The following is a 14,481-nucleotide window of genomic DNA, read 5'->3' on the forward strand; positions in this document are numbered from 1 at the left end:
CTTACTGGTTAGTGGTTTAACAAGGGGCTTTTCCCGCTCCTCACAGAGAGTCTACTGTTTATCTGTGGCTTAAAGTTCACAACAGACAAGTGGAAGAGGCAAACTTAATCCTTGTTTTTCCACTTGGTTTATGTGGACATATATGGGAGAGGAAGGAGGCTCAGAAGTTAGCATACTCGTCTTGTCTTGTGACCAGATGGAAGGTATCCTGATCCGCTCCTGCTTCTTTACAAACTACAGGCTAAGGTATGCTTGCATTTCGGCAGCTGAGGATGAACAAAGGGACACAAAAGCACCTTCATTCTACATGCGCTTATAGACGTCAATAGTATAATTCCTTACATACTACCCTTCATGGTGGTGCTGCCTGCAACTAGTAAAAATACATGCTTCATTGGTTTTTCTTCAAGAGAAAGGACCTCAGTACCCTGTTTTTGAGTTGTTTCATTTGTTTCCATCCGTAATATCTCACAACCTGCGTGCTAAAGCTTTTTCTGCTCACTTATGACCATTAGACAGTTTCTAAATCCTCATAATCCTGCACTCACTTAACTTTTCAGAGTGACTCCTTTACTGCAACCACTGCTGTTGTTCTGTTGGGACAGATCACCATTTTGGGAAACGAGTAAATTTTCTTTCTTTCTGAAAGAAAGTGATCGAGAAACATACACAGTAAATCTAAAGGAATATTTTTAAAAATGTCTTTTTTTAACAATTACAGCATGTAACGCTTTCACATTTTTGTTTATTTGCTGATTAAACCGATGTGACACAACGTGTTCATCTGTGAGCTTCAGAGGTACTGGTAGGTGCATTTTCTTTTCTTTAGATAGAGCCATACTAGCCGTTTTCCCCTGCTTCCAATCGTTATGCTAAGCTACACTAATGAAACCCAGCTGCATACACACAGACATGACATGACGTGACGTAACAGCGATGTCTATCTTCAACTGTCCTAAAAGAAGCAGATAAGCATACTTCCCCAAAGTGTTGAACTTTTCCTACTACTATTCCTTTAAGATGAAATAAAATAATAGTTCAGTGCTGCAGGATTGTGACCACATTTAAGTATATCAAATGCCTTTCTGTTTTTAGTGGATGTCAGCTGACATTAAGGCCCAGTCACTGCAGATAACATCCATATTTAGTAATATTAAGCAAAAATGTAGCTAAAACTAGCATATTAATCTCATCACCGACAACAACCCTCTTCTCACACCAAGTTTACACGGCTGGAGAAATGTCATAAAATGCAATCTGAGTTGTTGGAATGTCCCCCAGTAATTAAACACGCACATTGGACAGCTGCGATAACTTGCAAACGCTTGCCAAATGTATAAAGGCAGTGATTAGGGCTCAATGTTGTACGTCAATACTTCTTTGGTAACACAATGTGTCCGTAGCACTGGGCACTGCTATTGTAAAGTACTATAAACTGTCATTAAATATCTGTTCAGACTGCATCTGGTGTACTTATTTTTTGATCCAGTTTGCTGATGTAAATCAAAATTAAGCCAGTTTCAGGATGTTTTTGTAACATTCTTGTATGGCTACTTGTGTTTGGACAACATCTAATATTTTCTATTTTAACATCTTTTTGTTTTGGTTTTGTAGAAATACATGTTCATATTTCTCAAAGTAAAATATCAAAATTCTCGTTTTTGATATCGGTAGTAACACTCAGGCCCCATATCAGCACTAGTTTTGAAAATTTTTTCAAACGATACCCAGCCACAGAATAGCGCTGATACTTGATCATACCAAAAATTCCTCCACGATCGTCAAATACAGTCTAGGCACCAAGCTGCAGATTCCAGCAACCAAAACCCTGATGATCGTGTAGATTCATGGAAACACAACTTCAAAGTTCACATCCACTGAGCCACCACACCGCCTGTGCATACCGAGGCTTGGCACCACTCTCAAACCGAACTGCACATCAGTGATGCGCCGAATCCATGACTGTAAGAAGTCGTTATCGGCACCACGTTTTGTTTCATAATGTTAAGTGTGTCTCCGCAGGAACAGAATACAGTACAGAAGCAGCAGACGGAGAATAACACCTAGCAGTGAAATCTGTCATCGACTGTGTTTCTAATTCAGGAGAGCCCAACTGCGTTGTAACTACACTGCCCCCTGAAGTGACTGTTCGGTGCTAAAAGCAGACCTCCAGTGGACCTGCTGGAGCTGCGGTCAGGAGCGGCAGACTGATTGTACAGGGGAGGTGAGAAATGTGCGGAGCCGTGCGAATGTGAAATGAAAGTGTGAAACTGAAGTAGCGAGGTGTTGAAAAAGATGAATGTGTGCCGGCTCAGCCACAAATAAATACAGTACAACCATTAAAAATAAACTACAACAAGAAGTGACAGCACATTCTGTCAGTTGTTTTACACACATGGTAATTATTGCCAGTAAACTCGAACAATTACGCAACTTAACTGTTAGTTACCTACATTAGACAATATTGTATTATGTAAAACTGCTTTATTCGTCCCTATGGGGCTGTCGCTTTATAAAAAAAAAAAAATCACATTCGAACAAATGAGAACTGGCTCGACTCACAGGTTAAGCCTGGTTCCAGATCACTGAATCACAATCCACATCTATCATTTGCTCAGAGATTTAGAGGAAATGAAGTGGCAATTCAGTCCGACTATCAGGCTGAGAACAGGTGACTTCAGATTTGTGCTGTAGTGGTAAGTAATAGTTTACCCAGAGGGCAACAGGGCAGCATTACATCAGACTGAGTGCTTTTTACCGACATCGTTGGCTGGAGACCAAAGTATGGCCTGCCTTGCTCATACACAGTAAACTCTGAATTCCATCAGATCATTACAGAGCCAATATTCATTTTGACAGCCCTAATGTGCCAGATTTGATTAAAATAAAATTGTACACTGGCAGTCTTTGGAAATGTGGAGCAACAGAAGATAAAATAAAAGTAAAGCAAAGTAAAGCGAAAATAATTTATAGACCAAAAGTGGGTCTGGTTTGGAAATACCCTGCCCTGAAAAAAAATTACATATTCTCTGCAAAAAAAAAAAAAAAAACCCACAGTCATCAAGTCATTATATGAATTTTTAAACAAATCACCGATGCAATTAAAAGAAAGTGTGATGTGGGGTTTTTTTACTGCCTCTACTTTAAAAAACAGGAGAAACAGAAAAGAGCTAACATATAAAAATAGGGCTGCAACCAAGGCTTATTTTCATCATCAATTAACCTGCAGATTATTTTCTCATTTAAACGACTAATTGTTTAGTCTATAAAATGTCACGAAACCTAGAGAAATGCTCGTCATAGTTTCCAAGAGCCTAAAGTGAAGCCTTCTAAGGCTTTGTTTTGTCCAACCCTCAATAACGATCTAAAAGATATTTGATTTACTATCGTATTTGGCCAGAAATAGTATCAAATCAGACTGTAGTAGTCCATGTAGATTTCCTGCTCTATTTCCAGAGATAGGGAAATTAAACATCGTGCTTTCTGGGCACCATAGTTTTGCCTTCCCTCGAGACAAGGCTGATGTTGTTTGGATAATTGATTCTTTATCAAACCGTGTGCACTTTTACTGATGATGTCTGCAGTTTATGGAACCAACAGTGAGCGTTTGTATGAGGCCGGAGGTAAGGTGGTCTGTTTACATAAGGGCAGCAAGCTTAAGTGGGACACGAACAGAGAAACACACACGTTTAAACCCTTAACCACAGCGAGAGCAGAGGGTCCCCTTCTGGTCCTGAATGTAAGTAAATGTCATGTACGAGGCAGCAGTGTGGACCCGCCACCTGAGACGAAACCATGAAGTGGTTTTCCATCAAACTCCGACAGGTGGTGGATCCGTCTGGTTTCTGTCTGGCGGCATTCCAGCCCTAACCACCAAACCACACCACGGCACTGCTGTATTTGCACAAGGGAAACGTGATGGGGTGTCTCGGTGTGTGTTACAGCACTCAACTGCATACCAGGCATAGCCCAACTCACTTCGACCTGCATCAGGATACGCAAAATGATATGAAGTGTGACACGTGAATTCACTCCACTGCTTAGTAACACAGTGACGTTCCCTAACTAACAAGTCAGAGTCAGTATACAATCATGGCAAGTTGCTGCCAGATGAAACCAGGGCGTCACATGAGGATTGACAGGATAAAAAGAATAGAAAACACGTTCGACAGCACAAACTATGTTTTTAGCTTTTGCCATGTGAGATGCTGGGAAGCTTTACCTGATCATACCTCTCAAAATTATTCAAATTCAACAATCTGAGAGGAGAGAATGATTCATTTAATACAAACTGTATGCAGTGTGATTAAGGGGCACAATGAACACAAGTCAAAGAGGTTTGAGATCTTTAGGTCCAAAATTATCTAAAAGAAGGAAGAAAAAGCTGTATAGACCTTAAGAGGTTATTTATAAACATGGCGTGTTGGGTATATGGTATGAACCATTTAAAAATTGTCCCTGAACTTGAATCAGAAGATCAAAGACTCTGACATATTTTCTCCTACATCAGTGATACAGACAGACAGCAGTAGCGACCCGCCCTATGTGGCGATCACTATGATGATCTACCTGTCTAGGCACGTAGCTCACACACACACACACACACACACACACGCACGCGGAGTGGGCATAGAAACATCCACAGCACTCAGAGCAAGTCCAACCAGACTCTGGACTGAACAAGGCAGGAAAATAACTTAGTCAAGTTTAGCAGTTCAAGTCAAGATTTCCTGATGGCAGCTCTAGCAAGGGAGGAGGAGGCAGAAAGCAGACTACAAGAATCTCGGTGCGTGGTTTACATGTTAAAAGACAAGGTGGGGTAGAGGTGAAGCTAATGTTGAAAATCTGCAGCAGAATCTTGTCACCACGCAGCTTACCTGAAGAACAGAAGCATATGCAGAACATATGATATGCAACAAAAGGTCCACAGCTGTACTCAAACCGAGGACATCACAACCACATGGTCAACATCCTACACCCCTAGAACAACCCGGCGCCTCCAAACGTTGAAGGGACATTCAACATCATCAAGTCCTTAAGGAGGATAATACATTTTCATTTCTGTTACTCCAGGTGATTCAATATCGTGATTTTGGGAATGTATTTTTATGTGGTTGTTGAAGGATATATCTCAAAACTGACCCTATTGTACAGGCTCGTCTACACAGGAGCTGTTTCAGCCACATTTTTCGTCGCTGATCTCTCGGCCGTCTGAAGAAACAGACGCGCTTCTATTTCGGTACAACACTTTACACACTTAATCTCCCGTCTTCCGTCTGCGGCTACCTTGACTGTTCGTTGGGCTCTGCTTTCTGCTTTCCTCCACTCAGCTTGCTGTTTCACTTGCCGGAGCACACAGGTGATTCAGCAGTAGGGCTGTCACGTTTTATGTGAAATGCCTTCTGATCTGTTGCATGCCCTGTTGTGTTGTGGCCGGCTTATGAACTCTCAGGACTGCATCATAACAAGTGACGTCCGACCAAGTCGAAAATCAAAAGTTTATATTGTCATTCACGTTTGCAAATTTTTAGACAGTCTATCCAGTCTCTCATGCACTTGGTTGTACATGTGAAAAGCACCATAAATAGCTGTAACTAGCAACTAGAGAGAGAGAAGTTCAATCATTGGCTATTTCCTGCTGTTCTATTCACTGAAGGAAAAAGGAGAGAACTGACTGTTTGCTGACTATAAAATTCATGTGCTTTATTATAACTTTAGTTTTTCACTTAACTAAGTCAGTGGAGGCACCGAAAATAAACGCTACAATAAAAATAAATTCTGCAAGGTGGGTTGAGATTAGGCTATTGTAAATTGGTTGCATTCAAATGAACTGAAACAGATTTTGTGTTAGTTCTCATTTGTTTTAACTTGAACTTTTCGAAAATGTGACAACCCTATCTGACCGCACCAGCTGACTTTAATAGTAATAAATAGAGAAGTCAAAGGATAAAAAAACAGTTAAAACTGATGTACACTGGAGTAAGTTGCACCTCATGAAGCAGGCCTCCAGCCTTATCTGTGAAACACCCTTCTTATATGTGATCTCTTCGTAATAAACTGAATACGATCACTTTTGCAGGAACAAAGCAAGTGGATTTCAGCAGTTACCTAATGTGAGTGTTTGGCTTGCTTATCACCCTCACACGCTCAACCTCAACATTCACACACTTGCTTCCTTCTTACCCTTGAGCAGTGGCAAGGGCGTGAGCTCTATGGGTTTGCCCTGAGAGCGGAACTGGGACGAACTCTGCGACCGCTTCTGCTTGGCCTTCCTGACAGACTTCCGTGAAAATCCGTCCACTTTGTCCACAGATGGAGATGTGGTGGCTGCCGAGGACATAGCCCTGCTGGGAGAAACACACAGTGGGAGGAGAGCAGTTAACGCAATCTAATTAGGCACACGTTTAGAGTGCTCTCAGTTCAGTGAGGGCAGAATGATTAACCACAAATAGTGAAAAATTTGCAGAAATAAAACTGGAATTCGGCTGATTTGGATTTTTAAAGGCCAATATCAATTTTAAGATATCTTTGATATGTTTAACTGGAGATGGAGATAATATTCAATACCTACATGCCAGGTGGTATTTACGTAAAAAAAAAAAGGCAAGCATTGCATTTTTCCCTTGATTCGTATTAAAAGGAACCCCATTTTTAAAATGCCTTTTTAAGACCCTCTGAATGTATGGATGCATTATGAATTTAAAAAAAATCTATAAATTAACCAATTAAGTGTGAAATGATTAAATAAATGATCAAAACTCAATCCACTATCTCCAAGCGTTAATTCATCACTCTTATTTTCATAACCAAAGGGTTTTATTTTTAGTTTTTGTATGATATAATCTTTTATTTCAATATAACCTTTAGAAAAAGTCTGTTTTTATTTCATAATGCCATTTTTCACAATGAAAGTTTTATTTCATGACACATTTTATTTCATAATGTTACGTTTTACTTCATGTCATGACAATGGTGTTGTTACCAGTTACCAAACTCTCACTTCTCAGCCAAACATGAGCTTCAGTTTCAATAATTTGTGATATTATCTTACATTTTATTGGCTCATTTATACATAACCCCCCCCCCCCCCAAATCATGTCTTATTTATTTATTTAATTTCGAATTCTTTGGGGCTCCATAGGAATTCTAATTAAAAATTCTTTAAATTTAAAAAAAAAAAAAGAAATAACTTTTAAACTCCCAGAAGTCTGAATGACTGGTTTAATCTGTCATTAGTAGAACTGCACCCCAAGAAACTAGAGCAGTGTCGCTTCATCACCACAGACACATTTTTTAGCCATTATCATGCAGCTCAAAGCCCATAAGTTTATTCTTGGTAGCGAGCTCACGTAAGCAAAAGAAAAATGAACAAATAAAATGAAAAGGAAGCGAGCAAACAACATCCACGCCGACTTTTTTAGCCGTGCAGAAGGCTGCACCTTCCTGCAGCCTTTTATTAGTCTCACAACAAATCTGTGCAGCCAAAGCAGACAGCCTCATTTTCCTAGCATGGGAGACTATTTAGGTCTCAGCTGAGGCCTGGTTGCAGTGCACAAACACAGCGCCGCCCTACCTGCCAACAGACCATCACACACACACGCACGCGCACGCACGCACACACACCAAAAACACCGGCGTCTACCCACAACAATGGAGCTGGCTCTGCGGCTGCTAGCCGTCGCCACAGTGGGAGGAAGCTGAGGAAACATCCACTGCTGTGTGTTTGCTGCTGATTATGTGTAAAAAAAAAAAAAAAAAAAAGTCCAACAAACTGACTGGTAACAACAAAACACAAGCTGCAGCAGCAGTCACACTTTTCACTGCAAACTACTGACTGCTAAACTACCGTTGTGCACCACACCCATGAGGAAATGGCTGGAAAAATAAAAGTTAAGATTTCTTTGCAGCTGTCAGAGGGTATAAAGAACCACCTGGTGACAGGTCAGCTGAAACACAGAGTCTGGGGCTGACACACAAAATTGAGGCTTTTTTTTTTTTTTTTTTAAAATTTGAAAACTGCTATTCTCAGATGTTTAGCACTAGTAGGGCAAAGAATGTACTGTTTGGCCTGATGTTCACATGCTGATTTGACGATTAGAATGATTGGATACACCACTGCAAAAACAATCTCACTACAAGGGTCTTCTTCAGCAAAGTTTGCTCAGTTGTCATAGAATTGTGGATCTTGAAATTTTACTTTTTTTTCTGAGCACTTTAAAAGGACTTTAAGTCCCATGTTGCTTTAAAAGCAGAAGTTCAAAGTCCAAAGTCAATTAACACTGTTTGATAATACAACAGTGCTGAGATGCAAGTAAATTCTGGAAAAAACGGACAGGTAAGAGTGAATAATTGGAAGAATGAATGACAGCTAGCTAACCGCTACCTAACACCCAGTGGGTGATACGGGTGACACATAAACTAATGGCTTATTTATCAAGTTTAAAAGACCGGCTGGTCAACAGAAGGTAAAGTTAGGGGGGAGGGGAGGTGGATCTCTCTGCTGTCTGGCGGCAGTGTTTTGAAAGGGGAGCAAATGGATACACAGTTTTTTCGAGACACTGAGTTTTTAAGTGGTTTTATAAGGTGCCAAATACAATTTTATAGATCGCACGTGTGTGCGTCACCTCCACTGCTACAGCTCCATCCCAGGAGAAGTACTGTAACGCTGACATGTTAATAAACATAGTTTTGGTTTTAAGCCTTTTTTGTAAAATCATTATCCAGTAGTTTGTTTTTTTTAAATTTATTTAGGGCTATAACTAACAAATGATTTCAGTTTTGATTAATCTCCCAAATATTCTCCTGATTAATCATTTTGTTCACAAAATGTCATTAAAGTTAATGATTTTTTGTTGTTATCATGTTGCTGTACCTGTTTTTAAAAACATTTATACATATATAAATATTTTCTATGTATAACTTGTGATCTCTCAGTTTCTTGAGACTACTTTTTGATAATGTATCGTGAAGGTCATATTTCAAGAGTTATTCATGGCCCAGTTGACCATGAGGTCGATAGAATGTATTGATTTTTGCGCCTATATACACCTTGCCCTTGTTCATGTTGGTCATTTTTTTCAATCCATTTAAGTTTTGGGATCTTTAACACAGTGGGCAGGCACTCTGCTAGTAGCCTTGTGCTAGACATGTATAAATTTTGACCTGTTGATGACACCAGATGAAAGGTCAGTGATCATCAAGTAATTAGGATTCACCCAGTGGGGGGGCCATAAATGTCTTTGCAAAATTTCATGAAAATCGATCCAATATATCGATTATTTTATTTGATTAAGATATTTCACTTTAAACGAAAGTGCTGGGAAGATAGATCGACACTGCCCTCCCTAAATCTACACTGGTACATGACTATGAATGCTGGCATCTTTATCAACCTTCAAAATCAATCTCTGGAGTAAGGCTTATTTTACAGTTACATAACATACATTTCAACCTATCTATTTTCTTATAACGTGTCATTAGCTTTGCAAATTACATGTCTAGACTTCCACGTGACATAGGCAACAAAAACTGGAGACAGTGATGGCAGGAGAGGACAAATCCAGTCCACACTAACTCAGCTGGATGACATGAAGGCCTGAGAAGAAATGAATTAGAGCTCTGGCAAAAATCGTTATGTAATAAAACGTGAATGAGACGCTGCAGGCTACACTCTGCACTGGCTGCATCTCTGATTCCCTGTCAAAGTCACACAGACAGTCATACAGCATGTCCACCAGGCCTTGTATACGACAGAGGGGACAGAGCAAACAGACAACGAGAGGAGAGGCATCAGGACACACTCAGCCTTCGGTACAAACAAACAAACAAACACACACACACACCCCCACACCATCCTGCTGCCCGAGGATACGGACAGTACTGGATGACAGTGAAATCCATTTACACGCTAACTGAGGCTGCAAAGCTGATCGTCCAACATCGTATACAGTATACGACAGTTTTACAACTGATTCATGATTCCAGAGAAGCGGCATATGTGGTAAGAGACTGTCAGGGTGTTGATGCAATATGACTGTAAGTGGAAGAAGATAATAATCAAGACTGACAACTGTCATTAATAAGTTCCTAAAAAGTTTCAATTTCATAATTTCCTTGTTACAAAAAATATCCTGTTAATTTGATCTGAGTCAAATGCTTATTGTACCTAAAAAAAAAAATTAAAAAAAAAATAAAAACCACACAGAATCCAAACAAAGTTATCAGGACCTGGAAATGATCCTATCCTTCTACAAATTTCTAGACTCCTACACAGACCTTACTCAGGGTTTCCCCCGGGAAATTCTTTAAGTGCTCTAGTTTCCTAACTTACCTAAGTCATTTTTTTACTTTTTGCAGACATTGTACGATGCTGCTGATTAATTAGTGCTTAACAAAAACATATGTGATCCTGACTCATCTCGTCATCAATGTTTTTACTAGATGATGATTTAAACACTTGCCTCACTCAAATACATGACTTTTGCTGCAATAATGAGAGGCGCCCTTTATTTCAGGTGCAGCAGGTCACCTCCTCTATAAAACGCTGCAGGAACCCTTGCTTTTCAATTGCAACATGTCTAGCACTGAGACAATTAATTGGATACTTGATTGGTCAATTGACAGCTAATTAACCGTAGACAATTTGAATATTCAGTTAATCATTTAAGTTTAAGTAAGTCATTTTTCTGTCAATCATCAGTGATCATTAACTGACCAAATGTTGCAGCTCTGTGGTGGACCATTTGGTTGGAAAAGATGACAACTTAAAAGACACGGCTCTGGGAACTTTTGTCGCGTATTTTTCACAATTTTCTGACATTTTAATGACAATTAATCCATAGGTCTGAAAGCTAATAGACAGATTTATCAATTATGAAAATTACTGCTGTCTCAAAAATATAATTTAATATTAAATATACTTTACTAGATCTCAGGGGATACTTTTTCAGTTTGCTATCACTACGCCCTACAGATGCAGATTCCGATATGACAATACCAATTACAGGCAATGAGTCATCAGTCAACATTATGCATTGTCTTCGCTTTAATAACCACACAGCTGTTAATGATCCACCTGAGTGAAAACGCCTTCTTGTGGGCATCAGTATCGTCACCAGGGTGGGAAAATACCTCCAGCTGGGCCCTGATCTGTCTTGTTGGTGGCTGCTGAATTTAAATTCTCCAGCAGCCAATTTGGCAGGTAACTCGCTATTAATCTGAAAGCCCTGTTACGTTGGGTGGTAAAAATAAAACTGTGGCTGAATACAAAGCAGCAGAGAGATTATATAGTACATAAACAAAACCAAAAAAAAAACTTTTAAATGTAATGTCCTACTTGGCAGTTTTGCCTTTCAAACTTTGGCACTGGACTATTCAAATGTCATACAAAGTGATTCCTAGCAGCATCTCAGCCTTATTGCAAGCCTCAGTGTACAACAACAACAAAAAACTGCAAATTGACACCTCAACACCAATTCCGTGTGCTGCTGCTGAGCCTCACCAAGACTAGACACAAAGCACGCCAATGCCTCTGAAAATCACCTTCACTCTGAGATTAACTCCAGCTAATGGCTTAAAGCGGAACAGCTCTGACGTACACACTCTTTGCCACCTTTTGTTGATCAGGTTTTATTCCTGTAAACAGTTAAACCCCCAATTACAGGAGTTGTGGTGCTGATAAGGAGCAACCGCTGCCATTAAATATCCAAAAAAGTTTCACTCACAGGCAAAAGGGTTTTTTTGGGGGGGGGGGTTTTTTTCCCCAAACCATTTCTCCAATGTGAGGATTTTCTTCTTTATATCATTATAAAATGAATTATGGCTCCAAAAATTAGTTGACTGATCAATTGATCGACAATAAAACTGCAACTATTTAGATGATTGAATCATTTCTTAAGAAAAAATGTTGAATAATTGCATTTTCCAACTTCTCAAACATGAGGATCTGATGCTCTTCCTTGTCAATTGAATATCTTTGGATTTTGGACTGTTAGTCAGACAAAACAAGACCTGAAATGAAAATAACTTAGTTGCAGCCCTGCAATGGATAACTTCGGGGTTTGGACAGTTGGTCAGAAAAAACCAAGACATTTGAAAGGTGTCACCTTGGACTCTGGGAAATTATAACGGGCAATTAATCGATTTAGGAGAATGATCAGCAGATTAATAAATAATAAAAATAACTTAGTTGCAGCACTTTGATCATGTGATTTTGGGTAATATAAATAAAACTGACTTGACTTTAAACTAAGGAAGCTGTGTTTTAATTATAGTCCTCACATACTACATGCTTATGCAACTTTCAGTCTCTGCCAGGATGACTTAATACAGCAAATCTGCTTTTCTCAGCCCGGATCAAACCAACTCTGCTGCATTTTAGGAAGCTACTGTGAAGTTGCACATCTTGATTAGAAGCAAGGAAAAGATTCATAAGTAAACGACTCAGCTTCTGCCTGCTAAATCACCGGTGACAACAATGAATACTCAAAGAGCTATCAATGTTTTTATTCTTTCGCCACCAGTGAAAATGGACAAACTACAATCTGTCACCTTCAGCAAAATTTTTAAAAATGCTCCAACAGAGTTACTTCACTTACCTGTGCAAAGGGGCACTGGAATCCCCATGTACAACCATCAGTCCCTCACTTTCTATCGCTCTCCTTGACTAGCCGGCTAATGGCGAAAACATTCCAGTGCTACCACAACACACGAGGGACAGCAAGACTACGGCGGCTGGTCAGGCATATGGCACCCAACCGCCAGAGCCATTCCCCGCCTATGCCTCTTACATAAGAGACCAGATGACATCCAGGCTCTTGGAGGGTGGGATTAAAGAACAAGGAGAGAGGATAGAGGATAGAGGAGGGGGCACAGCTAGCAACAGGGCGAGCAACAGAAAGGGAGGAAGACGAGGGAGGGAGGAAAAAGGAGCGAAGGAGGGAGCTGCTGCTCCACAGGAAGTCAACACATAGGCAACGGCAAGGCAGAGCAAAAGGAGCTGAAGAGAGGGAACACAATGCACACACAAACATGTAGAGGAACACAAACAAGGGGGGGTAAAAAGGAGGCTGGCAGGGGGAAAGCTCGAGGATCTCGCCTGTGGTCCCAAAGTTAAAAGCCGTTAAAACCCCTGATATCTGCAAAAATCAAACATAACTAATTTTGACTCAACTTTAGGTGTGAATATTTCTTCCATCAATGCAATACCTCACCTAAACCCAGGCATGATCTTGAGGAATACAAATTTAATATGAACGTCACAGACAAACAGCTGGAGGGGAAATCGGTTCAGAAAATTGCATCACACTGAACCATAAAAATGCAGCTTTTGAAACCAGGACAAGACATTTAAGATACAGCACAACATCTCTGCTGATATTCCGTTTTATATCATGATGATTGTTATATCTATAGCTGACAAGACATTTGGAGGACTCAATAAATGAAAATATAAAAAGAATATCCCTAAATCTTGACATTATTGGGGCTAAAACTAACTATTTTTATATTCACTTAAATCAAGATTATTTTCTTGATTCATCCACCAAACATTTGGTGTATAAATGTTAACAGATAGTAAAAAAAAAAAAAAATGTTGGCCCTCAGTGACGACTTTAGATGTCTTACATCCAGACAAAAGTCCACAATTCAAAGATTTTCAGTTTACTATCAAACACGACAAAGAGCAGGGAGAAATGATGATCAACTAATATTAACTGCTCAATTGTTTCAGCTCTACACTCAGTAGCCACTTTGTTAGGTATACCTGTACAAGCTAATGCGATCCAATACCATTGTCCTGCTATAAATTCTAATTTTTGATGCCTATAATGTTTGTTTTTTTTGACACTGTCATGGAGGTGTTAATTCAATTATATGATTTGACACCGAGGTCATAGTAAGTGATGGTGTTGTATTGGACTGCACTATATTCAGAGGTGTTTAAAAAAAATCTACCTTCCACATGAATTTAGAATAGGGAGGACAAATGTGAGAAGCACCTCTCAATTTAAAGCAGTACAGTACAACAACCCCTTTAACTACAACCTCAGTAATAAACATATAATTAAATGTATACATTACCCACAGTGTCTACAAAAACTCAACATTATAACATTTGTGTGGTGTGGCCACTGACTGCATATATAATTGTTTTGAATATAAACTGATGCATACTCAAAAGATTAATATTCAACGGCTCTGTTAACAGCCTGTGGTTTGCATTTACACAGGGGAGCTACAAAGCATCACCCATAATGACTTAACACAAGAAACTAAAAACCAGGGCAGAAACTAACGATTGTTTGATATGTTGATTTGTTTCCCAATTAATCGATTGTTTGATTTTAAAATGTCAGAAAAGAGTTAAGAAAGGCAATCTACTTACAGTTTTCTACACCCCAAGATGACATCTTCACATCTTGTTATGCCCAACCAACTATCCAAAACTATTAAGTTTGTATTTTTAATATTTAGTTCGCT

At 39.5% G+C, this 14,481-nt stretch overlaps 1 protein-coding gene across 3 annotated transcripts in view; it reads right to left on the reverse strand.

Moving 5' to 3' along the window:
* ppp2r5eb (protein phosphatase 2, regulatory subunit B', epsilon) overlaps positions 1-14,481 on the reverse strand; it is a 54,295-nt gene that overhangs the window by 37,220 nt on the left and 2,594 nt on the right. For 2 of the 3 annotated variants that reach the window (XM_040137240.1, XM_040137239.1), the window contains exon 2: positions 6,184-6,347. In XM_040137240.1, coding sequence (XP_039993174.1) covers positions 6,184-6,340 — 157 coding nt within the window. In that variant the 5' untranslated portion in view covers positions 6,341-6,347. The remainder of the gene's footprint in view (positions 1-6,183; positions 6,348-14,481) is intronic. The other variant, XM_040137241.1, reaches the window with a different exon arrangement.

The sequence above is a fragment of the Xiphias gladius genome, chromosome 10 (assembly GCF_016859285.1).
Source record: "Xiphias gladius isolate SHS-SW01 ecotype Sanya breed wild chromosome 10, ASM1685928v1, whole genome shotgun sequence".
NCBI classification, from domain to species: Eukaryota; Metazoa; Chordata; class Actinopteri; order Istiophoriformes; family Xiphiidae; genus Xiphias; species Xiphias gladius.